At 53.0% G+C, this 27,858-nt stretch overlaps 2 protein-coding genes across 2 annotated transcripts in view; one reads left to right on the top strand and one right to left on the bottom strand.

Annotated features, from left to right (window-relative positions):
- The first annotated feature begins 7,740 nt into the window (after positions 1-7,740).
- Positions 7,741-23,295, top strand: CA9 (carbonic anhydrase 9). The gene is made up of 12 exons (XM_017811234.1): positions 7,741-7,915; positions 14,906-14,929; positions 16,060-16,230; positions 18,390-18,532; positions 19,190-19,282; positions 19,539-19,605; positions 19,897-20,054; positions 20,197-20,335; positions 22,428-22,454; positions 22,633-22,659; positions 22,797-22,890; positions 23,013-23,295. Exons 1-12 carry the CDS (start codon positions 7,783-7,785, stop codon positions 23,074-23,076), a joined length of 1,140 nt encoding a protein of 379 aa, XP_017666723.1. The 5' UTR covers positions 7,741-7,782; the 3' UTR covers positions 23,077-23,295.
- A 670-nt stretch (positions 23,296-23,965) lies between these two features.
- The window catches only part of APH1A (aph-1 homolog A, gamma-secretase subunit), a 5,522-nt gene continuing 1,629 nt past the window's right edge, over positions 23,966-27,858 (bottom strand). The window contains exons 2-7 of the mRNA XM_017811248.1: positions 27,406-27,576; positions 26,239-26,312; positions 25,967-26,089; positions 25,510-25,637; positions 25,153-25,276; positions 23,966-24,916 (exon numbers count right to left, since the gene is read on the bottom strand). Of these exons, the coding sequence (XP_017666737.1) occupies positions 24,879-24,916; positions 25,153-25,276; positions 25,510-25,637; positions 25,967-26,089; positions 26,239-26,312; positions 27,406-27,576 (658 nt within the window). The 3' untranslated portion in view covers positions 23,966-24,878. The remainder of the gene's footprint in view (positions 24,917-25,152; positions 25,277-25,509; positions 25,638-25,966; positions 26,090-26,238; positions 26,313-27,405; positions 27,577-27,858) is intronic.

The raw sequence follows: 27,858 nt of genomic DNA, 5'->3' as shown, positions 1-27,858 counted from the left end.
ACAAGGGCCCTCTGGCAAAATCCCAGCTGTGCTCAAAGGCTGGTAAAGTGAGGATTTTCTGTGAGGCCTGGGTTACCTGGATCCCTTTGAAAATATGGAACATGAAAGCCAAGCACATGGCCGGAGAGCAGGACGGGCTTAGGAAATAAAGTTTTTTTCCTTGGAAATCCAGATGTTAGAAAATAGTGTTGAGTGTTGAAGCAGAAGGGTGTGAATTCCTACCAGAATACTGTGCCAGAAGAAGCTAATGCTTTTCCGGAGAAGGATGAATCAGAACGAGTTACAAAATGGTTCAGGTTGGAAGGGATCTTAAAGATCATCTTGTTCCAATCCCCTGCCAAGGGCAGGGACACCTTCTACTAGACCAGGTGTCTCAAAGCCCCATCCAACCTGGGTCTTGGACCAGTAAGTGGGAACAGGGAAGGGATGCCTCCTCCATAAGCAGTTTTGGTGAGTCTGTAACTGATGTAAAGGGCCCTGTTCTGGTGTCGGCATCCTTGAAATAACTTTGATGGAAAATTGGAGAAGCCACAGGAAAAAATTACAGCCTGCTCAGACTGGAAAAGTGTCCTCCGGAGATAAATTAAAAGGGCTTAGTTTCATTAATTTATCAAGGTGGCTATTAAGAGGGTCTTTGAGAAGATTATGAGATAATACACAGGGACTGTTCAGAACCCTGGACTCGCAGCACAGGGGAATGAGAAGCAGCAGCACAGTGTTACGGTCAGACTACGGAACAACAAACACAAAGCCTGTCATTTCAACATCCGCTGGAGGAGAATTCTAAGGGAAATCCTAACTCCCTCTAAGGTTTTTGAGCTCTGTTGTTTGAAGGTTTTTGATCAAACCCTGTGTTTCCCAGAGCCGAACGTTGAATCATGTGCCAGGCTCAGTGCCAGGGTGATTGGGTAAGGTGATGACGGGTAGAATGGTTTAATGAGTCTTTTTTTGCAGCTCTAAGTCTCTAACCTGCCACAGGACTATCCTGTCTTCCATTCCAGGTACCTTCTATTTTGTTTTAGCTACTTTGGGTCAATAAGACCCAAATTTTACAATTTTTTGTTTTACAATTATTCTGAGTGGCTATTTTTAACTTGCTGTTCCACGAATTCCCCTTCCTTTTGGTATTTGGTTTGTACTCTTATGGCCACAACAGAGGCTTTGATGCTCCATTCTCCTTTTTGAAGAAGCTCTTAAGGAAGAAAGTCACCACGTAGTACATGACACAGTCGCTCCTGATGTCAGTGTCTGTCTGAGTAGGTCTAACCAGCACCAATACCAAACATGTTTGGTTTCTAGGGGTATGAAGTTTACAGTGCTGGGGAAATTTCACCAGATAGCATTTCACAACTTACTGTGAATTACAGGCAAGATCCTCAACTCTGGTAATTTCTTATTCATTGAAACATTGTTTCTCCTTCCCTAATGCCAGTTCACAATAGGGGTGTAGCTTAGTAGTTTCCTGTGACTATAACACAACTCAGTTTGCTCTAAAGCCACTTGCACCAGTCACTGCTTGCTTAATTTAAACACCCGGGGAACTAGCCTTAGTTGATGGTCATTAATATTGTTTCTTAAATGTAGGGAAATGATTGCATACAGGCTGCTTATGGAAAATAACCTTCTATTGAGAGGTAAAAGTTTAATTGCACAAAGCGGAAGGTTAAAAATGTTTGCAATCATGATCCTTAATTTCAAGGACCTGAAGTTAGAGAAATAAACTACAGGAACTAGTTAATGAAGTCACCTGGACCGAGAAGCACGAGGACTTGGCATGGAACAAAGAGTGCCATGGAATTTTTAGTTCGCTCAGTACAAAACCATCTGAAACTTGTGTCCTGAATAATGTGTAAATATTTTAGAAGGCAACTCCAGACCTCAGTAGTTGTATATCTATGGTGAATGATATTGAGAATGCACAAAGAATCTCCTAGCAACAATAAAAATGGTCGATCAACAAAGAATGCTGTGATTTGGAGGTCAATATGCACATGGAAAACATGAGAATTTTACCCCTTTGAGATCCTACAGAGGAAACTCTTAACACTTAACAAAAAGCTCTTTAGTGGTGCTTGAAGGAGGCTGGGACAAGAGCAGAGAGGAGATGGCCCTGTGTAAAGATTAAATATCAAGTGTTAAGTGTGACTCCACAACTGGACAAATATCTACCTCCACCTTTCGAGACACCAGAACAGAAGCAGAGGACAAAACAAAAAGCAAGTATAAGGCCAGGCCACCCCATCCAGAATAAAGTCTGGAGATTCAGGTATTCCAATGGCTTGGAAATTGCAACCTGAGAGCTGAAAGAAGGAATAGATGGCCTGAAGGTCTGATGTCCAGCTGGAGATGGTGTCACAGGAAGAGACTAGTACAGGTACCTTACTTTCAGTGGAAAAAAGGGATTTTGATATCTTTGGAAGAAGTTATGTAATAAGCAGGAAAAAGGATAAAAAGGGATACATATTTGCTTCTATGCTTTTGTAGCATGCTAGTCTAGATTCTCTCTGGACAAAGGAAATATTCTGGGTTCCTTTGCAAGGATTTCAAGAAGTTTTTTGAGTAATTTCAAATGTCAGTATTAATTTAAGCCAAGTTGATAAGGACTGCAAAGATACAAAAAAAAAGGGGGGGAAATAGTGGGTCATCTTAAGAAAAGAGGCCCTGTGCAGTAAAGAAGGTATTACTGAAACACACTGAAGTGGGATTTAGGACCCACACTCATAAATACTATCATTAGGGACCTTCACAAGCGGGAAGAACGTGCCAATGACGTGAAGCTGGGAAACACTGCTGTGGAGCTGAAAATCAAGGTATTGCAGCAGGGGTGTGAGGAGTGCCTGTAGCATCATGACAACTCATGTTCCTGAGCGCTGACGAGCTGCTAACAAGGATTCCTGGTATAAAATACTGTAGCAAAACAAAGGAAAAAAAAAAAAAAGAAGAAGAACAGGCAAGCCACCTGATTGTGTGCTTACTGTGAGCGTTTTCACATGTGGCAAGAGAAGTGTTTTCTATATAGGTTAAATGTACAGCTTAGGGTGTGTACATTCACTAAAGATGAGTTAACACTTGAAGAGGCGCAGAGGATTAATGAGAACTGGAGTAGAAAGGTCATTTATTTTCTGACAAGCTAAGCTCTTTTTAGACTTCTGTCTAAACTTTCAAAACACAGTTTGAGAAGGGGTAGAGTTGCTGTCTATAAATACATCAGGGAATAAATGCTACCAAAAGGACAGCCTTCATATAGAAACAAATAAATACATTTTAAAGGAAAATTCAAAGAAGATTCAAAAACTCTGAGGTTTTACACTAAGCCCCAGAAAGCACAGGGCAGGAGGAGGACCATGGCTTTCCACATGTAACTTGATCAGGTCATGAGGGAGGCCACGTAGCTCCTTTTTAACAAAGGGGGATCAGACCCAGTGCCCAGGCAAATGCTGTCATTGCTAATTTGCACATAGCTATAGGTAAACTCTTGTTCTGTTTGCTGCAATTAAAAAGATTGACGTATTCACTGCTTAGGAGAGATCGTGATGCAGCTCAGTCCTCTTGGAAGTACTTGCCAGCTCCGAATTTCCACATTTTTGTCCTGCTGGGACAACGCTATAGCTGGTGTGTTCCAGCAGCTACTGGGGAGGTTGCTTTGCTACCTGGAACATGCTGACTCAGAGATCCAGAGGCTTCTATGTAGGTCTTGCCTGAAGCCAGACTTCCTAGTCCACAGAAGTTTTGATATTTTGAAATTCAGATTTGGAAGCAACTCTTTTAAAGTTTGAATAAAATTGAGTATCCCATTATTCAAGTTGCTTTTACCAAAAGGCAACAATGGATGCGTGAATATTATACAACATAATCACATATAGAAACACAAAAATGTGTATTTTAACACACACCTCCATTAGAGCTGCTAGAATTCATAGCTCCAAAGCAGCTGCCACGACACAGGGGTGGCCCTGGTCCAGGAGCTCCCAGGCCAACTGGCTCCTCTGGCTACCTGCTTCCTACAGTTTGGTTACAGAGCAGACCAGGATCTGGCCAAACTGGGTCTAGAGCCTCATAGCACAGGTGCTGAGTTACTCTGAAATTATGAACTTCTATCCTAGAAAATCAAGGGACAGTAACAAGCTAATTAACACTCTTGCCTCAAAATATTCCTTGCCATCCTACCCTCAGGCACCGAAAGTTGGTTATTTGTTGGACACAAGCTGTGCACTGGGGTGGTGGAGGGATTGGGTGGCCAGTGGTACCAGCACAACAAATGTATTGATGTGGAGATGAAAATAAGAAGAACTGGGAGGAGACATTTTATGCAACTATTGCAATTGCAAAGCAATCTAATATCACCTCAAATGAAAGATTATTGTTTAGGGAATTCTAACCAAATCTCAGTAGTGAAATAGAAAAACTGCAGGTGCCAGTATCTGGGATTCACCACAGTGAATGGCATGGATCAGCCTGGTTTTGTTTGGAAGTCATCCAGGGAACTTAACTCTAAATTGTGAATAGGCACAACAGCAGCTCTGATAAACTAGTGCCTACTGTTGTTACATTAAAAGTAACAGACAATAAGCCCTCAATAAGCTCAGGAATTCATTAGTATATCCCGTGGGAAAAGATTACTGGTAGAAATTTGAATCAGGCCCAGAGTGCCAAGATTCTTCTAGACATCGAAGCCTTTCCTTAGCATGAGTTAATTTTCCTGGGAAGGACAACTTTTTCCTGAGAATAAACCCTTTTACAAGCGTTCAGAGCTTGTCCCTCCCCACAGCACTGGAGCTAAAACAAGACCAGCCAGTGTTTCCAGAAGTACACCCACACTATCTCAGCCCAGTGCATCTTGTGCCACGCAGGATTGGAGAAGTTCCCTGGTGCGCCAGTGTTTTGTGCCTCGGGCTGGATCTGTGCTGAGCTGAGCAGAGGTTTGGTGTTGTGCATTTCAAGATACGTCACAGCAAAGAAGAGCACAATGTTGGGCTGAGTCCATCCCATCAGATCTCCTCTGATATAAGTCCACCGGAGAATCCTGGGGAAGAGCTTTTGGTGAGGAGGTAGCAGTGATGTGAAACTTGTACAGGAGGACAAACTCTGTGTGCTCTTCTACCTGGTCTGCAAGGGTCATAGGATGGAGCTGTGGTCTACAATCCCCTGAATTCCCAGAAGGCACATCCAGACCAAATGCTCTGATCATGGAGTCACCTTTCATTCTAACAGTGTGTTATAGCTTAGCTAAATGAAGAGGATTTCATTTAGCCAAATGAAGGAGATTTCATTTAGCTAAACTATAACACAGTGTCCTCATCTGCCAGGTATCATCTCTGCAAAAAAGCTGACAAAGTTATACTTTGTATAGATGGAAAGAAGACACGTGTGGTTACAGCTGCTGTGATACCATACACTCATCCTCGAAGAGCAATGGAGAGGGAGGACAATGAAACCTAAGAAAGTCAGGGCAGCAAAGGTGACAGCTCCACGAGTACTCAATTTGTGCAGTGCAACACAGGGCAGCCTCTCTGGAGAAACAAGCAGAATGGATTGACTCAGGTGTGAGGTGGGGACTGCATGGGGCTTGTTCGGAAAAAGAAACAGATGGAGCCTGTCATTACTCTGCCATATACAACTGCCTTCTTCATTTCCCTTCAAGATAAAGACCATTAATAAGACAAACAACAGGAACACGAGCAGGAGAGAGCATTAAAATTGTGGTTTATGGTTTGTCTTCCCTCCACAGTCCTGTTTCCTTGAGCCTTGATGAATGAATATCTTCTTATCTTCTTATCTTATGGTTCAGTTTATCTGTTGTTGGAAGGAACTTGATAAAGTCTGAATTTAGGAGTGCACTGAGACTACCTAGAGGTCACCACTGAAGGCAGGGTTTTCCAGAGTGGCCAGGAGCAAGGGACCGTCTGTCCCAGGGCTCATGGCAGAAGCCCATGGTGCCATGCTGCCAATGGTTGTGTTCCCAGCTGCCAGCTTTCTGGGAGAGGTTCCTTCTGTTCAACACAAAATCCAGTCCCAGCCGGATCTTCTGTACCGCTTGACGGATGTTGAGCCCTCTTGCAGTGGATGTGGATCGTATTCACGTGGCTACCCTGGGCACACTCACGAAGGAAGGTGCTGGGATGACCAGTGGGCTGGGAAACAGCTGGGCAAAACTAGTTTAGCAGAGGCGTGGAGGCCATGGGGCACGGCACAGATCTGGGACTTTGGCAGTGCAAGGCACAATATCCCATTAACTTGTCTGACGCCTTTTTGTGCGTGCACAGAGTGCATGTTGAGGAATAGGATTTCCCCCATTCCTTTCTGCACCACGTGGAAAAATATTTTTCTGGTTCAACTCAAACTTCCTGCTTGATGATTTTGGTTGATTGTGCTATAGATCAGCTATCCCGAGAAAGTGAGTGCTCGTTCTCTGCTCTCCAATACAATATGAGCTGGGACACTGGGAGCACGTAGCTCATTACACCAGGCTGGGCAGTTATACCTGCCTTGTTCCTTCCTTATGTGGAAACCGCCCTTGCCCCTGAAGAGGCCTGGGGCCCCAAGCATGCTGTTTCTGTTTCTGATGCTTTTGTGATGGGAGAAACAGAACTGTGGGCAATAACTGAGAAGAGGTTTCACCCAAGATTTATGCAAGAGCAGGATGGGGTGGATTTTGTTTTGTTTTGGTTTGGTTTTTTGTTTCTTTCTTGATAATCTGACACTGACTTCACTTTTCTATTGGCAAGCGGTGAGCTGACATCACCGTGACTCTCTGGTCTCTTCTAGGAGTTCCATTAGCTGATTAAAGACCACCTTCGTGCCATGCATCCTTGATTACATCAAATGTGCATCCCTTTGCATCTACCAGACCACAATCTCTTATTGATGTGCCCAGTCACTTCTGGTGCAGGTCCTTGTTCTCAGCTTTTTGGTACACAGGTACACTATATACATGCACTGACAACACCCACATGCTTCCCACCACCTCTGAGGAGCAGCAGGAAGCAGAGTTGTGTCATCCTCTAGCCTCCATAGAAATAAATGCTTTTCTTAACTGTACATCAATAAGAAGAGGGTACATCCACTGCTGAGGAGTCCCTCACCCACCCCTGAGGAGAGGGGATAGCCATGGCTGAGAGGTCCCACTGAGAAGAGGGGAAAGTCATGGCTGAGGGGTGCCAACCCAGTTGCTAAGAAGAGGACACACCCACTACTGAGGAGGTTGGACACCCATGGCTGAGGGTTCCCAACCCCATCACTGAGGAGAGGGGGATACCTATGGCTGAGAGTGATCCCAACCTTGTCACTGAGGACAGAGGACACACATGGCTGAGGGGTCCCAACCCCATCACTGAGAAGAGGGGACACCCACCCCTAAGAGACCCTTCACTCATCATTGAGAAGAGGGGACACCTGTGGCTGAGGAGTCCTTCATCCACTGCTGGGGAAGAGGGACACTCGCCACTGAGGGGTGCCAACCCCACCTCTGAGGAGTGGGAACACTCCTGCCTGAGAGATCTGAGGATCCGACTGGACTCCCCCGCCCCAGGGTCCACCGCATGTTCCGGCGGGGGGCTGGGGTGAGGTAGGGGCACCCCTGCGAGGAACTGCCGGTTCGAGTCTCGCGTTGGACGGCTCACCTGGCCGGACCATGCGGCTGCAGACTTTGCCTCCAGCCCCTATAAAAGGTAACGGAGGCGTGAGTCAGAGCCGCCGCCTCCTCCCCGCCCGCTCTCACTTACGTGCGGCCGGGCGGGCGGGCAGGCACGGAGCCGCCGTCCCGCACCCGCGCACTTGCCGGAGATGAGCCGCGCCGCGCTGCGGGTCTCGCTCCTGCTCCCGCTCCTGCTCCTGCCCGCCCTGGGCCGCGCCAGCTCCACGAGCGACAACGACCAGAAGCACGGTGGCGAGGGGTCCCCGCACTCCCCGGGGAAAGGTGAGCGGGGGTCCCCCCGCGCGCGGGGCGCCGCGAGGCGTGGTGCACCCCGCGGCTGCATTTGGGGTCCCTGTTTGGGGTCCCTGTGCACGGTGCGCCTCGGAGCGCTTGGCTTAGGCTCCCCGGTCCCTGGGCACCCTGACGCGTGGAGCACCCCAATACTGAGTTTGGGGTCCCTGATGTATGGGGTGCCCAGATGCAGGGGGTTCCCCTCCTACCCCCCACCTTGCTGGGTTGGGAATTCCTGATGGTGTGGGGCGCCCCAATGCAAGTGGTGCTGGATTTGAGATGTCCGATGCTTTTTGGGGTGATAGGGTGGTGCCCCCAATGGTGGGGAGTTCTCCCCTTGCTTGATTTGGGGGAGGGAGGGGGGAGGTGTTGTACCTCCTGATGCACCGTTGTTAGGGCTCCAGGTGAGCCCCAGTGTGAGGTGCCCCTGTGGAGCTGTGTCCCCCCAGCATCTCCCAGCTGCGGGCGCTGCCCCCCCTCTCAGCACGTCCCTGCCTTTGTCCCTGCTCCCGCCAACTCCTGTACGGCCCGGCCGGCCCGACCTCTGCCCAGAGGCTGAGCCCTCGCTTTGTGAGCAGCCCTTTTCTCTTACTAAGTCCCTTTTGCATCAAACTTAGGGATTCATGGCTTCCTGAGGCGGGGGTACTAGCGCTGTGCACCAAGCAGTCCCTGCTTGCTCCCGGGGATCCCCCGGAGGTTCTAGCCCCGCACCCCGGCGTGGTGAACGCCGACCGGTCCCCTTTATCCCGCAGCATGTCTGCTGGGCTGCCCTGCATTCATCTTGTCCCCCTGCAGCCCACCGAGGACGGAGTCTGGCGCTGCTGGAGGGGGCTACCCCATGGCTGACGATGGGGAATGGGGGACGTGCTTGAACTCAGGGCTCCGAGGTGGTGCCCCTCCTCCTCCCTTGCTGGCGGTGTGGGGGCTTTCGGGGTCACAGTTTCAGGGGAAAAGTCCTGGGTGTTTGGTCTTGGTACCTTTTCTGAGCGGAGACAGTGGCGCTGCCAGCGCTCTGCAGGGGTTTTGGGCGAGTGCTGTGGATTTGCTCGCGTGGAGCTGAGCGCTGCACTGGGACACTGCTGTCCATGGCTACACTTCTTGTCCCTGCATTGCCCGCAGGTTTGTTTCCCGGGCTCAGCCTCATAGCTGAGTGTCCTTGGTTTTGCCTCTGGTAAGGAGTTGTCCCGACCTGTGCCAGGACAGCAGCCCTGTGGTAAGGACCGGGAATTGTTTGGTGCCAGGAGCTGCTTTTGTTATTGCAATGAATCACTTTTTTTACCCGAGCTGCTCTTGCTGGGCTGAGCACAGGACAGAGATGGGGATGCTGATGGTCCCTGCCACAGAGGTGAAGTAACCCCGGCCACAGAGTGGGAGGGTGTTTGAGTTCAGCATACTGGTGTGCTGCTCTGGCAGCAAGCTGCTGGACACTGCGTGGGGTTTGGGATTGGTGGTTGGGAACACTGAGGTTGGGATGGAGATGGGGAAAGGTGGTGGCATGGAGGTAGCTACAGAACAGACAACTTGGCCCGTGCCATACCAGTGTTAGAAGGTGAAGGTCTGGACGGAGTCCAGAAGCAGGTTGTGGCTGGAACCCTCCAAGGCTCCTGCCAGGTGCCAAGTGCGTGTTTCGGCACCTCTACTGGGCGATGAGCTGGTTCCCACTTTCTTGAGGCTTGTGGACGAGGTAGGGGTGGTGTCCCCCCAGCCCTGGGCACTCAGCACATGTCTGGGGGTTGACGCTGAAGCTCTGCCATGGGGTTGCTCCCTGAGTAGCCTCTGGCTTGCCCAGAGACCCGAGTCTCATGTTACGTGTGTCTTTCAGAAACTGTGACTCCCTTTCTGACTGCTGCCTGTTTCCTCTCCCTCCTGTTCAGATGTGTCTTGCTCTGTGTCCTCTTCTTGCTCATTCCTTTTCCTCCAGCTGAGCCCATTTTTCTTGCTTAATACTTCTTATTCATTTCTTTCCCCAGCTCCAAGCACTGATCTGTCCTCTGGGATTTCCCCATTTTTATCCCTTTTGTTGGGATGGCCCTTTCTCTCCAGCACTCTGTAATTGTTTCCTCTTTCCCCCAGCACTTGCTGGGGCAGCTGGGTTCAGAGTGAGCAGGAACATGCCCTGGAGTAAAGCCTGCCCTATGCCTTCCTCCACCCAAACCCTTGTCCCTCTCGGAGCGAACTGGCGTAGTCTTGGGCCCCTCAGCCCCAGCAGTCCTCCCTGAGGAGAACAAAGAACAATCCCTGCAGCAACCTGTGCTACTAGTGGCAGATTAAAGGCTGATCCCAAAGGCTTGCAGTGGGTCAGAGTTTATAAACACAAAGGGGTTTTAGTGCAGGCAGGCTTGGGAGGGATCAGTGCCCCCATAGGCAGCACATGGGGTGGTGTCCTGAAAGGATATGGGCGCTGCACGGGGTGTGTGTTTGGACAGAGAAACCAGGGCAGAGGTAGGGCTGGGATGGCACAGCCCTCTCATAAAGAGACTTCTTGTGGGGCTTGGCAGAAGGGTGTTTGAGGTATGCACCCACCTTGCAGAGACCCTGCCCAGACCAGACCATGCTTGCCCCAAACTGATCTGGAGAGCTGGTCATGGGCAGTGTGAACACAGTGGCACAGCCCAGCTACCCTGGTCAGGTTATTGCTTTCAAGGGACACGGTGCTTGGATGTGTTTTGTAGGCTGGGACCTGGGTGCTGTGGCTGAACCCTACTTTGCGACCTGCACTCTGTGCATCTCTGTGTGTCCTCATACCTCCTGCCTTACTGACCGTCAGGAATAACCTTACTGTCTTTCCTGGCCCATGAGCTCCACTGGTCTCTTCACAGCCTGGGACTGATCTGTAGACAGGGCACAGCAAGGTAGTCCTTACCTGGCATCTGCAAACTGAACTCATCCCACAGGGCTTTGCCCCAGGTATGGCTGAGAGTTGGGTCAAAGGGGAGAAGAAGCTCTGGCAGGATCCCAGCGTGCCCTGTGCCTGATCACAGCTGATAAGAGAGCTAGAAGTGAGCCCGCTGCCCTGCCTGCCACACACAAGCCATCGGAATTCCAGAGTTCAAGGCAAGCAGGCAGCACCAACGGCTGCGCTGCTGTCATGCAGCATCCATGCTGTGAACAGTACACGTGTTTCAGTGTTATTAGGTGCCCTGCAGCAGCCTCAAGCAGTGTATCCCCTAAAATGTGAAAGACTGAGGATGGGGAGTGCAGATGTATAGGGCAAACCTTCTGGGCTCCTTCTTTATTGTTTGGCTCTGCCGAGGCTGCCCTCTGGGTCTGTGCAAATGATCCTGAGTCCTTCAGGTGCACAGTCCATCCCCGTGTGCCTCTGGTGAGATCTCCTGTGAGCAGCCTGCTGCATCGGTGCCTTTCCCATGTGAGATTTGTTGCAGTCAGTGGTTGTGCTGGCTCCTCACCCTGCCAAAAGCTGCTCCTATCCCTCCTCCCGGGCTGCAGGACATGCGGAGCAGCACGCTGGTAATGGCAGCGTCTGCCTGAACTCGGCAGGAAAGTGTTGTTGGACGGTGTTGGATGTCAAGGAGGGAAGGGAGCTGGCACTTGCAGCACTGCCTGTATCTCAGAATGGGAGGGCTCGAGTGGGAGCGAGCAACAGCAAGAGAAAGCACAAAGGGAGGGAGTGAAGGGGGAAACTCGTGGGAAACTTGGCTGGATCGTGGGCTGCTGAGGAAAGGGGGTGGTGGTTAATAGGTGAACTGGAGGGGCTGAGCATGGAGGTGTTCTTGCCTGCAAGGGCAGGCAGCTCCTGTGTTTTCCTGCTGGGACCCCTGCAAGCAGTCCTCTTCTTGCATGTTGTCTCCCAGTGTGCTCATCGCATCACCAAGGTTGTTTCCCCCCTCGTTTTTGGGAGTGCTTTGCAGTCCCTGCTGGGGCTGTGGGTGCTCAGAGATAGGGCTGGGCATGCAAAGACCCACTGCCAAGGTGCAGCCACGTCTGTTGTGGTGAGTGGCAGCAGTTCAGTAGAAAGGAGACCTGGCACTATGCAGTTTTTCCAGGCAGAAGACGTGCTCCAGCGGGAAGTGTGGGAGGCAGATGAAATTATGCAAATCAGCGCTTGGGCAGGGCAGTGGGTTAATGTTCATGGCAAAGGGCTGCGAGACTGCAAATGCCCCCATGTGGAAGGGATTGGAGTAGTGCAGGGCTCCTCTGAGCCGTGCCAAGGCTGGGGCAGATGCTGAGAGCCTGACCAGGCTCCAGGGCTGGGCTTGTCTTGGTGCTCTCCTACAGCGCTCCGTGAGTGTGCCAAGGGGACCCAACCCTGCACCACTGGGCTTGAGAAATGCCTCCCCGAGGGGGTGGCCTGGCTTCACCATCACTGCACCCAGATCCCATGGGATGGGGAAACACACTCAGGTAGCTTCAGGATAAGGGCTCCTGGGTCCTTTTGTTTCTGATGCCAAGACACCCCTGAGAAAGTCTGTTGTGTTGGAATGGATCGAACTGACTCCTGGGTGCAGCCTTTGGGATGTTTAAAGCTGCCGAGCGGAGCTGGTAGGAGGCTGCGAGGAGGGTCTGGATCCCCCATGGCTGTGGGAACAGGCAGGTGCTGGGGAATGTGGGAACCTGGGGTGGGTGGCACAGTGCTGACACAGCAGGGCAGGTGTCAGCACGGTGCTATTGCTCAATCTATGATATGATGTTCAAGCTGCTTTCTGTCAAGGCAGAGTCCCTGGAGGTGAGCAGAAAGTGGGGTGCTGGGGCAGACTGTGCCAGTTGAGGCATGTGCAGTGAGCCCTGTGCCAGCCCTGGGGTGCTGGGCCTTACCTGTGCCAGGACTGTCCCAATGTGAGTGCTCCTTGGGGTGGCTCCCCATGCTGATAGAGACCCTTGTACTGCAGGAGGGGAATCCTGCCTAGGAATCAGCAAGTGTGGCTCTTATGTGCAAAGCATGTCCACTTTATGCAGGTAGTGCCAGAAGGGGCAGGGGAGAGAAGCAAAGTGGGAGAAGGTATAGGGTGTTTCCAGAGGAAGGTCCCTGTTCTCTGGATTTTGGTGCATAATCAGTGTCTGTGGAGCAGGTTACCTTTGGGTGAACAAGGAGGGCAGGATGAATGGATCTCAGCTTGCTGTAGCACAGCTGGGTGCATCCCAGGGCAGTGCCAGGGAGGCATGGAGAGGGCACTGTAGCCTGTCCTGGGGCACACGTGTTTCTGCCTGGTGCAGGCAGCTGTGGCTTGCCCAATCCTCTGCTTGTGGCTCCTTCTTCCTATGCCTTTAGGAATACCAGTGCCTGGGCAAGTGATTCCTGAGAGTCAGAAATGCTGCAGAGGTGAGTCACCAGTGAAGCTGGAGGAAGACTCAAGATCTGTTCCCATCCCTGCAAAACATAGCACCCCTAAACACCCTCCAGAACTTTCCAGCCCAGTTTGGCTGTGGCCTTCACTTTCCAGCAGATGCACCAAACACCCCCAGGAGTACCCATGTCTGGATCCTTGCTGAGAGGAGGGCAGGGTCCTGCTGCGCTTGGGGCCTTGCATGGGACATCTGGGCCTGGGAAAACTTCTCTCTTCCTTTCTCACCCCCGAGCTGGAATCCACTCCTATTAATAGCAAGTGGCTGTCGATAGCTGTTGTCAGCGGCAGGGATGGGGACTGAACCAACGCCTGCTGAGCCCCTCCTGTGTCCCAGCCAGCCTGGCAGGCAGTTGGCCCCACCAAGGGACAGAGGTGGTATTGGTGCTGGACCGTACTTGTTAAATGCTCCTCCATGTCCTTGCTGCTGTATGAATGCCCCCCTTTGCCCCAGACTTGTCCCATCCCGGCACCCTCTGCTCCTGCCCTTGTGGGCTGGGATGTGCCAAGAGCCTGTCTGCAGTGAGGAGTGTGCTGATAAGGACAAGTCAGAGGAGGAGAGGAGGAGCCCATGAATTACCTGTTGTGCCAGTCAGAGCAGGTGCATAATCTTTTTGGGCCATGTTTCCCTGTTTGTGGCAAATCTGAGCCCCACATCCCTTTGCCTGGAGCTGTTTGCCTAGAAGGGCTGGTGATAGCCAAGATGTTTGGTCAGAGCATCTGAGAAAAGGCTCTTGTGCACTTCTAAGGCCAGCTCCAGTGACATGCTGGGAATCCAGCTTTGCTGGCAGCTCTGGAGAAGAGTGATGATGCGAGGGTCAGCCTATTGAGTATTGTTGTACCCTCAGAACCTGCCCAGGAGGGCTTTGCCCCCTCTAGATTGGCACAGCGGGCACATCACCAGCTGGGAAGCTCAGGGCCTGTCCTGCCCTGCTGTGGCCACTGTATGCCCCATGGGTGACATAGGACATGCAGAGGTCCTGGCACGGACTCCCCCCATCCTCCCTCCTGCTTTTCCTATGGAAAGGTTTTGCATGGTAGGACCTTTATACAGCTCTGTGTGGGCATTTCGGTGGTTGAGTGAGCTACAATAGAGGGCTGCTGGGACAGGAGCTGAGCGTTTGGCCTGGCACATTTTCTTGTGGCAGTCTGTACCCATGGTAGAAGCACTCAGTGATGTAAGGACAAGGTTTTGGTGCTCGTTTTTTCCTCTGCTGTGAGTCCCAGGGCTTCTTTCGCCAGTGGGAGGAGGGTGTCTGCATGGTGTAGTGCATCTTGCTGCCCAAACTCCTTGTGATGTGGGACCTGCACTTTTGAAATGCCTTGTCTTGGGACAATGGGAGGTTTTGGCTGCTCCAGAGTAGCTGCCAAGGCACTAGTACAGCTGCTTAGTGACGGAAGCCAATATTGCTGATTTTTCCTTTATAAGGATGATGACAAAATGTCAGGCCCTGGGGTTTTCCCTCTGACCACCAACTGCAGGGGACCTGGCCTTGCCCTGAGGAGGCAGTACCATTTGCCAGGGTAGAAGGAGTGGGAAAGAAAAGGCAGGGAGCGGGATTGAAGGCAGTGGGATCCCAGTGACCTGCTGCTGTGGCTGAGAGTGCTGCCTGGCAGAGCTGCGTTTGCTGACAACCTTTACCTTCCATTCATGTGTTTTTTTCTTTTCTTTTTTTTCAAGGCCACAGTCACTGGAGCTATGAAGGTAAATACCCTACAGTTACTCCTGCTTTTTTCCTACCACTCGGCAGATCCTGGGCCTGAGCCAGCCATGGTTAATGATTAGAGGACTCCACGACTCACCTTTCACTCCTGCCTGACCCTGACACAGTGCCCGAACCCAGGCACGGATGGGCTGAAGAGCCAGGGGTTGCTCTGGTTTCAACAGGAAGCAGCAGCTCCAAGAAGGGTTTCCCCAACTCCTTGGGAGTGGGGGGACGCCCCTCAGGGCAGGGCTCCTCCCTGCATGGGAGCTCCCCTGATCCTGTGCCACGCAGGAAAACAGGCTGGGCTCTCCAGGCTGGATTTGCAGTCCCTGCTGGGACTTTGACCTGCCCAGGGATTAGCTTGCCTTCACCTCTGCCCTCTGTCATCCTCCCTCCCTGTCCTGCCTGTCCCTGCCTTCCCATCATGGCTTGGGGGGCTTCTCCGCAGCACCCATGATGGGCATCACTGCAGTGCTATCACAAATGCACCCTTTATTTCTGCACCACCACTCTGGGGTTTGGCTTGGACCCGCTAATGCCCAGCTCCATCTTTACAGGAGGTCCTGCGAGTGTCTGGCCTGGAGACAAGCCTGGGTTTGCTTTGGCCCATGATACACTAGAAGCAACCCTCTGCAGTACAAAGGGAGTTTTCTGGGCATCAGCCATGCTTATCCCAGCTGTGGCACTGTTTGTCAGCCACCACGGCCACGTGAGCTGGCCCTTTGCCACGAGGAGCCCAGCAGCACGATGGTACCTTGCTTAAATGGCAGGGTGGGTGATACCTGCCAGAGGCCAGGCTGTGCAAGACAGCAAGTGTGTGATGAGCTGCAGGGCAGCAGTTCCACAGTTTGCCAAGTCCACTTGTAAATGATCTTCGTGTGTTCTTCCTAAACACCCCAAAAATAGACTTTCCTGGCAGCTCACCCTGCTCCAAGACCTTTCCTGATACAGCTGCATGCAGTCACATGGTGGCACGGATCTGCTCCCAAGCTAACTTCATGGAATCTAAACATGGATAATTCCCTAGCCAGTGCCCGTCCCCTTCCCCACCACCCCCCGAACCTTCTTTCTGGTGGTCTCCTTACCCAGGCGATCTCACTGACACTCCCTCTCTTCCCTCTTGCACCAGACCGGGAGCACTGGGATACAGATTACCCGGACTGTGGGGGCACCATGCAGTCACCCATCAATGTTGACACAGCTCGGACCATCTTCAGCCCTGACCTGCGGCCCATCCAGCTCTCTGGATACAGCCTGCCTGCCAATGAGAAGCTTGTGCTGAAGAACAATGGGCACACAGGTGGGTGCAAAGGCAGGGGCAGAAGCAGAAACACAAGCAGAGGCTGCCCAGACTCTCCCAGCAGGACCAGGCTTCTCTGATGCCCATCCCCTGGGCTCTGGGAAGGAGATACTCTTGCAGGCTGCAGTCATGTTGCCTTCAAAGCCAAAAGGGAAGCATTGAGCCAAGTCCGTGTGTTTTCCTGGATGAGGGGAGAAACCTGGAGATGTCCAGACCCTTTGGGGGCTAGCTCTAGAAATTTGTTAAACTCCACATTTCCTTTTAAAATGTGTCCCTGGTATTTCTGACACAGGTTTGCAGCCACTGGTTCCTCCCCTGCATTTCGCTTTCAAAGGACTCATCAGTCTCTGGATGTGACTTAGCCTTTAAGTTACCTTTGTCTGTCTCTTAGGACTCAACTTTGATCAACTTCTTCAAGTCTGTGCTTAAGGATGCTGTCTCAAGATCTTAAGAAATTTTTATACATCTTTTGTTTCCTTTCTCCAATTTTAGAATGGTTTTTGGAAAGTCTGGACACAACTTCTGTTATTTTAGTATCAGCCACGTTATGCCAGATATGGAGGAAAACCACATCTTTCCATTCATCTCCCCTCTGGGGATGGTCTGACCTGGTTGCTACCAGCTTTTTCTGGGAGCCAGCAGACTGTTCTGTGCACGCTGGTGTCTGCCAGTCGCTAAGCTAAGAAAAGGTTGTGGAGAAAGGGACTTAGGAACTTGCCGATGGTGAGATAAGGCACCTCCTTGCCCTGGTAGCAAGCGAGATGGAGCTGACCTGTGTGTACAGCAAATTTGAGAGGTCAGACTCGCTGTGCATGGTCCGATCAGCTGCGTGGTGCAGGCACAGTGCTCTTATTGTGGCCTCCTGCCCTAACGTGCCTGCAGAGTTAAGCTAGTTGAGCTCAGTAGTTGCTATTTTAGACACCCTGGCATCTGGTGTTGCTTGGTGTTTAGAAAAGCAGACAGAGCATTTTCACTGGGGAGGGGGGAAGTACTTTCTCCCATGCTTATAAAATCCCTTTATTTATTGTGGCAATGACTGGCATGCTTTATGAAAAGCCATAAATAAATAAAAAGTTGCCAGTCCAGTAAGATATTTGAACAATTACTCATTTTGGTAACATAAAGTGTATATGCTGCATAAGCTTTTTAAAGGGCCTGAAAATGACTCAGGTAGCTGGGAGAAGGAATGCAATGATGCAGCTATTCAAAAGAAAGGTAAAAGCAGATAAATTCACAGGGAGAGAGCAGTCTCCCACTTCCTGTGTTTGAGTTTTCTATCTCTGAACCCAGTGGCAGGGAACTCGAGATGGCAAATGACTCATCACAGCCCTGCTACGTGGTTAATCCCGAATCTGTGCCCTAGCTTGGTGATGTTACTAAGGGCCACTTCACCTATAAAGGAGAAAAGAATTTATGTTAAAAATTAGGAAGACGTGCTTAGAAGGATAATACAGCCTTTCACGGGGTCCAGGGATGCTCCTGATGTTTTTGCCTCACATCCAGGTAACTCAGCTTTAGCTTTGCCACACTGCAACGTGAGTCCAAAATAGCTGGATAAACCACAGTGAAGTAAAGAAAAATGAAATATGAATTTACAGTATCCAAAGAGGCAAAAATTTGAGCTCTAAGTGCTTTAAAAATATTTAATGCTTCCATGCCACCAGCTCCAGTGCTGTCAGACACTCGCAGGCTGCCTTATTTGAAAGGTCTCAGCTTGCCAAGCTCCACAGCTTTCTGTCCAGCTGCCCTGCTCTCATAGGTATTCACCACTCTGCCAATATCTTTCTCTACGAATTTTGTCCATGGTCTCTTTATATTATTCTCGCTTACTGAATAAATTGTTGGATAACATTTGCCTTGGAGCTGGCCCCGGGAGTCTTTGCGGAGGGGCTCTTCACTTTCCAGCATTTTCATAGCAGCTGTTTTCGAAGCTGACGTATTTACTGCAGTGTCCTACAATCTGAAGTCAAAAGCTGAGCCCTGCCACATTAGCAGGTTTGCCCGTAGCCCCATGAAAGATGGAAAGCAAGGGTTTTTTGTTATGATCAATTTCCACAAGCTCAGGGTGACTGTTTCGCTTGAGACATTTCCTCTGTGTCCCTGTGGGGTGGACTGGGCTTTGTGTTTTACTGACTGACATCTTCCTTCTGCCTCTGCAGTTGTCCTGGAGCTGCCTGAGTCACTGGCCATCACTGGTGGCTATGCCCAGCAGTACCGAGCCGTGCAGCTGCACCTGCACTGGGGCTCCCTGCTGGCACCCGGCTCGGAGCACACCGTCGACGGGCGACGCTTTGGTGCCGAGGTGAGGAGCCCTCGTGGTGGTGGATGAGTCCTTTTCCTCACGGTGCTGGGCAGGGAAGGCACTGGAGGGTTGTCATGCTCCTCGCCCATGGCTCTCGTTGTCGCTGGACGAAGGCTGTAACCCCCGGCCAGGATCCCAGGCAGCTCTGCAGCAATGGAGTTCAGTGTAAGAGGCCACGCTCTGGTGCTGGGCGAGACTCACGCTGCAGCCTCGTCCTGGGCTGATGGAGCAGGAGCTGTGGCGGTCCCCAGCTGGGGAAGCCAGCTCCCCTGGAGGCTGTGGGCGGCCTGCTTTGGGAGCTGCAGGGACTGTTTACTCTGTACACACTGTCCTCTTGCTCTGCCAGCTCCCATCTGGTTTTATCCCTCCTTCTCTAGCTGCTGTCCTCGAACTGAGACCAGCTCTGCAGTATGAGCCCCTGGTATGCAGGACATTGCTGTCCCTGGCTGGAGAAGTTCCTGCAAGCAGACCTTCCTGCTGGCTGCTTTGCAGCAGCGCATTTCCTTGGTCTCACCAGCATTTTCTCTTCCCAGGAGGGGTGCTTGTCACATGTGCACATCTCTCCCAGCCCTTGCTTTAGAAGGCTGGAACCCTGTGAGTGGTGAGCATCTCCCATCAGTGCCCATCCTACATCGGGATTGCATGTTTCCCTTTCAGATCCACGTGGTCCACTACAACACCAAGTATGACAGCTTTAAGGAGGCAATGGTTCGCCCAGATGGGCTGGCTGTACTGGGAGCCTTTCTGGAGGTGAGTCCCATAGATCAGCAGGGGGAGGGTGGGGCTGGGGTGGCAGAGCTGGGCACAGTTTTGAGGACTGTCAAAGATGCAAATGCACCTTGGAAGAAGGGGAGAGAGAGGGCAGAGCAGTGCTGATAGAATGAAGGGGTCATGGGGATAGGCTGCCTCTCACAGAGAGTGACACCTCCTTGCTGGCACTGCCATCACTGGGTGGTCTCCCTTCAGCCCCTGTTCTTGCCATAACTGTGGAGTCTCTGTGTTGCAGGTTGGGCCAAGTGAGAACCCATACTATCAGGAGATACTTGAGCATCTCTACGAAATCGAAGGAGTAGGTAAGGCCCTGTCCCATGCAGTGCTTGTCTCAGGGGCTGCAGCCCTGCAGAGAAACCCACTGCCTGGCAGAGCGAAGCTGCAGCAGGCATTTGCTGTGTGTACATGAGAAGGGGAGCATCGCACCGCTCCTATGGAAGCAGCGCTCCAAGGTGCCCTCTGCTCCCACATGCCTCCAGGGGAAACTCACTGCTCTTTCTCCAGTGGCACACACAGTGCCAGGCTGCCCATGATCTCCATGCTTTTGTCCTGCAAAGGATTGCAGGTCACTCCTATGGTGTTTCTTCTCCCAGGGCAGCAAGTGTTGGTGTCTGGATTCAACATTGCAGGTCTACTGCCTGACAACCTGAAACTCTACTTCCACTACAATGGCTCTCTGACCACCCCTCCCTGCTACCAGACAGTGAAGTGGACAATCTTCAACCAGACCATGAAGCTCTCTCGTGACCAGGTCTGTCAGGGCAATGAGCTCCACACTAGGTCTTGCCCAGCCTCTCCCTGCAAGCATGCACCATCTGTGCTGGTGCCCTGCAGCTCATCTGGCTCCCAAAGAGGGGACGGATGCTGCTCTGCTCACACTGTTCTCCTTCCAGATGTCAATCCTGGTGAGCAGCCTGAGGACTGATGACAGCGATCTCCTGCAGAACAATTACCGGCCAGTGCAGGACCTGCACGGGCGATGGGTGCTGGCCAGTTTCCAGACCACCCTGCCTTCACAGAAGCACACTCCTGGTAAGGAGTGTGTGAGCGTGCTCAGGCTGTGCCCAGCTGCAGGGGTGCAGAGACGGGGCAAGGAGCAGGAATCAGTGCTTTGTGCCTCTTACAAAAGTGCAGCAAATGCCTGGGTTAGACCAGGCAGTGGTCTTGGGTCCTGCTCTCCTCTGTTCCTGCACTTCTTTCACCCTACCTGGGAAAGATTGTTTCTAGGAACTTAGTTTATCCTTAGTCTTGCAGACATAACAGTAGGAGGACTAGGGGATGTATGTTCAAGAGCAAACTTCCAGGTCCTAGCATCCCAGCTAGCTCCTTCAGTCCCAAATGCAATAGATAAATTCAGTAGGAGCTGTTGGTGGCACAAACTTGCAGCAAGCACCCCTCATCCAAACCCTGCAGGAAGGGCAGTGCTGGAGACCCCTCCTGAAGGCTGCAATCTGCCAGTGGGGCCACACAGACATCCCAACCAGGCACACAGTCCCCTGCCTGAGGCAGCCCTGTCTGCCTGTCCTCAGTTTGTCCTTGAAGGCTTTTCTTGCATTGGTGGTTTCCAGGAATGAGTAGAATTTACTCTTAATCCTCAGGTGTGACTATCACACTGCATCAATGAATTTTTGCCCGTTGCTGTTCCCTGAGGTCACAGGGGTTTTTCTGTTCAACATCCTGTTCTTTTCTGTTTTGGTGGCATTTCCTGCACCTTGTGTCGAGCTGACTAATAGGAACAGCACACAGGCTTTGTCCCAGACCTCAGTAACCACACAATGTGGTGCAAGGCACTTCCCTCACCATTCCACCTACAGCCAGCTTGCTGATGGCTGTAGGCTTTTAATCACTGTGGTCTTCAGCCTGGCTAGCAGTTTCCCATGTGGCACTGCATCAAATGCTTCACAGGAGAGATAAAATCTACCGCATTTTCTTTGTCTAGAATATCACTTATCAAAGAAGGATATCGGGTTAGGCTGGCACGCTCTATCTTTGGTAAACCTGTTAGATACTTTATCATATTTTCCATTTACCTCCAAGCCTTTCTTTTACCACTTTCTTGCAGAAGCTGTTCAAAACCTCCAGTTGCCCATGCTGGGGCAAGGGAGGAGTTGCCCAGCTCTACCTTTTTTTTTTTCCTTTTCCTTATTTGCTATTCCTATCCAAAAATCCCCACTACAACAAAGCCACAAAGCCCTTGTTCCTGAACTGCCAGGGCAATGTCCCAGTACTTCTGGATGAGGTCACTGATCCCCTGTCTTGAGTGCAAAGGATTGCTGGGGCTTTCTCCCCACGCCAGTGCTAACTGCCTGCTTTACCCCTGGGGCCAGTGAGCACTGAGGTGGAGTGCTGGGGGGTCACGTCTCATTTTGCTTGCAGCTGCACCTTCTGCGCCCATGCTTGTTGTCATTCCCAGTTCAGGATAACCGCTCCTGCCCCTGGGAGCTGGGTGAAGGTGGCGGCTTTCCCGCAGTTGGATACAGCCCGCAGATAGTGCCACTCTGCGCGCGATACCCGAGCCGTGTACAGATGACTGTGCAGTTCTTTAAAAGTTATGCTCTTACGCTGGGTAAATATTTGCCCGGCACAGCTCCCTCCCTGCATGTAGAGCCACTAAACCATCCCCATGCTGGGTGCCCTGCCTGCAATGCCCTGCCTCCTCCTCAGGAGGAGCTGTCCATCCAGCCACAGGCAACTGTCCCCATGGTCACCGCCTGCTGGGCTCACCCCATGTCCCCCTCCAGGGTCTCCTGTGGGGTTTGGTAGAGTCATGGGGTGCTGCAGTGCTCGGCACCCTGCCTGTGTTTCCTAGATGGTGGAAACAGCAATGGTGGGAGGAGGCTTCTGGCTGGGCTCAGTGAGGCTTCTGTGTGGGCTGTGGTTCAGGGATCCTTTTTTCTATCCTTCCCTTGATGCTTCTGTGCCAGGGTGTCAGGGCTGGGATTCCTGCAGCAAGATGCTGTGAGCTCCTGGGGATGCTGCAGGCAGCTGTCCCCGTCCTGCTCATGGGTGATGGGGAGTCTTTCAGGCAGCCCTGCTTTGGCAATGGGGCCCGAAGGCCTGCAGGCTTGACACTTCCTCCCTGAACACCTGGAGCAACCTCCTGACTGTACTGTCTCTCTTACAGGTAGTGACAGTTCAGCAGCAACAGCAGGTAGGTGAGGGGCTGGTACAAAGGAGGAGAAGGTGGACAGGGGGTGTACCTGCCTGGGAATTGGGGTCCTGGAAGCCATGTTCTGAGCTGGGGGGCAGGCAGCCACAGTGGGTTTTGCAGGGCAGAGCTCGCATCCGTGCTGCTGGTTCTCACCCTCTGGTCTTTGTCTCCTTTGCAGAAGGACACTCCAGCTCATTTCATGCGGGTAAGTGTGCTCAGTCGAGGCTGCTCCTTTGTGCCCTCTCTGCCTTGGGGCCACCAGCCTGCTCTCTGCCTCGTCTCACTCAGACAGTAGCTGCTGGGGACCATCCCCAGTGTAACATGGCTCTGCTTGGCTTGTAGGGGATGTGCTGGCCGTGCTCTTCGGGGTGCTCTTTGCTGTCACAGCACTGGCCTTCCTGCTGTACATCTACAAGCACCGCAGCCAGAATGCACGGTGAGACATGGGGACATGCAGAAGGGGGCCTTGGTCCAGGGCATGAGAAGGGAGCTTAAGGGTGGTCTCAGGCAGCAAGACCTTCTGCCTGGTCTAACAGTCTCCCCCTCTTACCCCACCAGGCTGGACTCACCAACCAAGTCCAAAGTCATTTACACCGCAGCCAGCACCGAGAACACTGCGTAAACTCCACACCTCTGTGGCAGTGCCAGCTCCACCGGTTCAGCTGCCACCCCACCTCCCCTCACTCTCACCCTGGGCCAAGGATGAACCAGTGCTCCAGCATCCCTTGGCTGCACAGGCTGCCCACATGGACTGTTTGCCTGGGGCAGCATTTGACCCCAACAGATATTTTTGTTATAAAAAAGGTAAAAACTATTAAAAAAAGAAAAAAACAAAGTAAAAGCCACCCATGGTACCAGACCTCTCTGCTGTTCTTGTGAGAAGCTGTGGGGCAGGAAAGAGCACCTGCGTGCAGCTGGATCCACAGTGGAGAAGGGTATGCAGGGACCCCTTCTCAACCAGCAGAGACAGCATCAGCCTCTGTGCGCTGGGCAGAGCTCCAGAGTAAGCAGCACAAGGCTTCTTGTACAGCCCAGCCCTGCCCTCCATCACTCTGGGACTTCTTCCTCCTCTTATTTGTGCAAAGCATTGGAAAAACATAGCTACAGCTTGGTAGGGCTGGAGAAAGGCAGAGCTGCAGGTGGCAGAGCCACTGCTTGCTTGCTGGACAGCCCCCACCCAGATCACCTCCAGCTCTATCAGAGCTAGATTAGCCACAGTAGCCCCAGATTCAGGGCTACCTCCCACCTTCTGTGGTGGCTCAAGTGGCAAAACCAAGGCCTGGGAGAGGAGAGGAACCTGTAGACTCCAGCCCTCAGCAGCCTCCACCTCAAAGTTGTAAACCTAGAGCCTAACCCCTGTTAGGATGAACAGAGCAGGAGTAAGCCCTCCAGGCACATGGGGCCTGCAACTGCAAGACCATTCTCCCTGAGTCACACCAGCATAAGCCACTGCCACCACTGCTTGTACCCTCCCCCCACAGGCAGTGCTGATGGCCACACACAGCACCCACTTCTCTGTGGTACTTAATTTTATTGGTATAAAAGCCCACTACGGATAAAACTGCCTTCTCAGCCCGATGGCAGTTTCTCCCTCCCAGCCCTGTGGCACAGAATCAGGGCTGGTACCCGCCTGAAAATCCCCAAGAACAGGAGAGGGCAATGATCCATTGGAATGGTCCCTTGAACCCTCTCCCAAATCTGTGCCGGCAACAGCTGTGGCATTGCATCTCCTCCCAAGCCCTCCACCACCCTCCATGTCCACTGGGCCCTTTGGATACTGCCTTCTCCCCCGTTCTCCTCCCACCCCGTGAGCTCTCAGTACCCCTGGGCCCCCCAGTACCATCCTGCTGTACCAAGATACCAGCTCACTGCGCTACCACAGGTGAGCGCCTGGGCTGTGGCTCCTGTGGTAGCAAGACTGGGCAAAGAGGTGGAGAAAGGAGCCCCACAAGGGTCAGCCGTGAGCCAGAGCACAGCAGCACTTTGCAAAGCCCCTTCCTCCACCCTGCAGCAAGGAGGCAATGCGGGCACCCCGCCCGGGCACGGGGGGCACCACGCCTGCGGTGGCGGGGGGAGAAGCGATGGGTTTCTTTGGGCTCAAGACTCCAGCAGTCCAAGGTAGCATCCTTCACAGGCAAGCTAACTAGGGCTGAGCTCACGGCAGGGCCAGTGGAGTCAGGCCCCCCAAAACTGAGCTGTTCTACGGGGGCTCCCAAAGGGGCGTTGGAGTGAGCCAGTCCCAGCCACACTGGTTGGTTGGTAGGTTGGCTGCCACAGCCGGACCCCAGCGCCTGCCCTGCTGGGGCTGGCCAGGGTCACCGAGTCCAGGAGAAAAGATATTGCAGAGAAGGTGATGGCTGATCCTGCCACCAGGATAGGAGGGGAGGGCAGGGGTGGCTGGGGACAGGAACATCCTGCAGGGCCTCAGGATCCTGGCTGGGGGCTGGCTCCGCTCCGTAAACCTGCAGGAACCGAGAGGAGAAGGGGTCAGTTTTCACCAAACACTTGACTCCACTTCTCCCAGGAGAGGCAACAACCTGACTGTGGCCCCAAAAACCACTTGCTTCTCCTTGTCTGGGAGACAAGGGGATGATGTCCTTGTTCCAGCCGTAGGGACAACCTCTTGCCATCCCAGCATGAGTCCTGGTACCCAGCAGGACCCACGGTGTCCCTATGCCCTTTACGGAGCAGGACTTACAGAGCAGGAAGCGCCGCAGGTTCTGCGCAGATCCCCCCGACAGTAGGTAAGCCCAGGCAGCGGCAGCAGCCATCAGCATGTAGGAGGGCACCAGGCTGCCCACATACAGGGGGTTGCAAAATGACTGCGGAGAGAAGCAGGAGAAGAGAAGGGTGAGCAGGCAGGAGGGGGAGAGGGATAGGATGTGTGGTAGTGTCGCCACCTCAACGAGTGCAGTGGGACAGAGGACACCAACTCCAGGATTTGGTTTGTGAAGGGCCAGCTGCTTCGCTAGTGCCAAAGATTGTTTCCCCCCAGCATGGGGACCAGTACCCCAAATACAGGTCCTGGTGCAGAGCTCTGCTCCCAGTTACTCACCGACCCCGAAACAGTGAGGTGCATGACAACGACTGCCGCGATCTCCCACCAGCGCCGATGCTCACAGCCATGGAAGAAGAGGATCCCCCAGAAGGTGTGAAGGAAAATCAGCACCATGGTCATAAAAGCTGCAGGGAGCAGCAGAGAGGTGTCATCAGGGAATTGCCCACCCTGACCTGGCCTGCAGGCTTGGGGAACGATGGGGAAGTAGAGATAATGTTGGGCTGGACTGGGAGGAGCTAAAGCATCTCTCCCACACTCGGGGAGAGATGGGAGAGAAGAGCAGGGGGGGTCACAGGAGACAGAAAGAAGGGTTTGGCACAAACAGATGTGACAGGGGCTTAGATGGGTGAGGGTGTAGCATGGAGAGGACAGCATGGAGGGAAAACTTCATCCCCCCGGCTCTGCTGCCTCTGCAGTGGGGCAGAGACATGAGCAAAGGGTGCCAGTCACTCACCTGAGGTCAGGAAGTACAGCTGCGAATCCCCATGGATGCCCACAGTGCCAGGCCCTAACGCATCCGCCAGTAGGTTGATCATGGAGAAGGCGCCGCTCATGAGACCAAAGCCCACGCCAGCCACTGCCAGGACAGGGACACTGTCAAGCCCTGAGCCTCCTAGGGGCCATGCCAGGCACCTCCCAGCCAGCTCTGGCATGAGAAATCTCCCTTTGCTCCCAGCACCACACCCAGCCCTGCGGTCAGGGTGCCCTGCTCTGCACAGCACTCACCATATGCCATTTGCTGGATGGAAATGGGGGAGCAGCCATCCTCACTGAGGGCCACCAGCCCCTCGATAGCCTTCCTGTGGGGTGAGAGCACAGTGGAGCCCAACACAGCCCAGCCATCTCCTGAGGCATGGTGCAGTACTCAATCTGTACTATGTCATCCTCCTGGTAACCTCCCCACCTCGAGCTGCAACATCCACCACGGAGAAAATCCGTGTGACTTGTACCACCAGACAAACTAGACATGTGAACACCACGTGAAGCCACACAGAAAGATTTTCCACAGAGGAATGTGGGTGCCAGCCAGCCCAGCAGAGCAGGGCTGGGGTGAGCAGGACATCGGGTGTAAGTCAAGCAGTAGCACCCCCACATGGAAAGCAGCTCCAGTGCAGGCAAGGGAGGCTGCACCTGATCTCTGCATTTATACTCCAAGAAAGATGTTGACAAACAAGGAAGGAGCTGGAAAAATTCTTTGGGGAGAGAAACTGGGAGAGGCTTCATAATTTTTTATCAGCTAGAGGTGTGGTGGGTGAGCACATCAGATAGCTCCTCAACCCGGGGAGGGCAGCAGAGCTTAGATCTGGAGATCCGCAAGCAAAACGCAGTGGTTTGTGTCAGAGGCTGCTCCGTGGAGCACTGCTACCCTCTGCCTGCCTGCCTCCGACAGTGCCCTGCCGCAGGGAGCACTGCGAGCCCCGGCTCCCCTGGCCTGCTCCCAGCTTCCACCCGGGAAAGCTGGGGGTTACGAGGGATGCCAACCCCAGCACTACCTGCCCATGCCTGTCTGCACAGCCCCAGCACAGTGTCTGTCCATCTGTCCACACACAGGACAGGGTGCAGCACGTGCTCACCTGGCAGCACAAACCCTGCACTCCAAGCAAGTGGCACCATGGAGGCCGGGAGCTGCCAAGGCTGCACTGAGACTGTGTCCTGGGCTGGTCCGGGTACCAGGTCCTCCAGACCTTAGGGCTGCTCTGCTCCACCACCTGAGACCCACTGAGGTCAACACATCGGAACAGGTGCCACCCGTGCACTCCCAGAGAGCACCGAGATGACTGGTGCCACATGTGACATCCCCCCCAGCCCAGGAGCTCCCAGACAACATGTGACACCCTCCACGGCCAGGACCACCATCCAGCAGCACTGGCACAGCAGGGGAGACGCCATTACCTGAGGAGCTTGTAGTAAAGGAAGCGGAAGGCCTCCTGGAGCAGCACAGAGAACATCACCCCAAATATCAGGAGCCCCTTCTGCAGCCGCTCATCCCGCGGGTCGCTGGCTTTCACTGCGATAAACCAGATGAGGGACGAGAGCAGCAGTGACACCAGCCAGAAGAAAGCCCTGCAAGAGACAGAGCCTGCTGGCACTGGGGCTATGCCGGGGCCATCAGGACCATCCTGCACCCCTCTGTGCTGGTACTGGCATGGCAGCTGTGCCCCAGCCTTGCCTGCTCTCCCACTGCTCTGGTCCCAGTGCCGGACAGGTGGTGCCTGTACTGGTCCCAATGCTGTGCTCTGGTCCCAGTGCCGGGCAGGTGGTGCCTGTACTGGTCCCAATGCTGTGCTCTGGTCCCAGTGCCGGGCAGGTGGTGCCTGTACTGGTCCCAATGCTGTGCTCTGGTCC

Source organism: Lepidothrix coronata, unplaced genomic scaffold (assembly GCF_001604755.1).
Source record: "Lepidothrix coronata isolate B3197 unplaced genomic scaffold, Lepidothrix_coronata-1.0 Scaffold31, whole genome shotgun sequence".
In the NCBI taxonomy this organism is placed as follows: Eukaryota; Metazoa; Chordata; class Aves; order Passeriformes; family Pipridae; genus Lepidothrix; species Lepidothrix coronata.
Note: the sequence above shows the minus strand (reverse complement) of the source record. Positions and strands in the feature narration are given on the sequence as shown.

Excerpts from the sequence above, each read along its gene's own strand:
- CA9 (XM_017811234.1), top strand. The coding sequence starts at position 7,783 with ATGAGCCGCGCCGCGCTGCGGGTCTCGCTCCTGCTCCCGCTCCTGCTC. Across the intron at positions 16,231-18,389 it reads GAAGAACAATGGGCACACAG|TTGTCCTGGAGCTGCCTGAG; the intron begins GTGGGTGCAAAG and ends CTGCCTCTGCAG. Across the intron at positions 20,336-22,427 it reads TTCACAGAAGCACACTCCTG|GTAGTGACAGTTCAGCAGCA; the intron begins GTAAGGAGTGTG and ends TCTCTCTTACAG.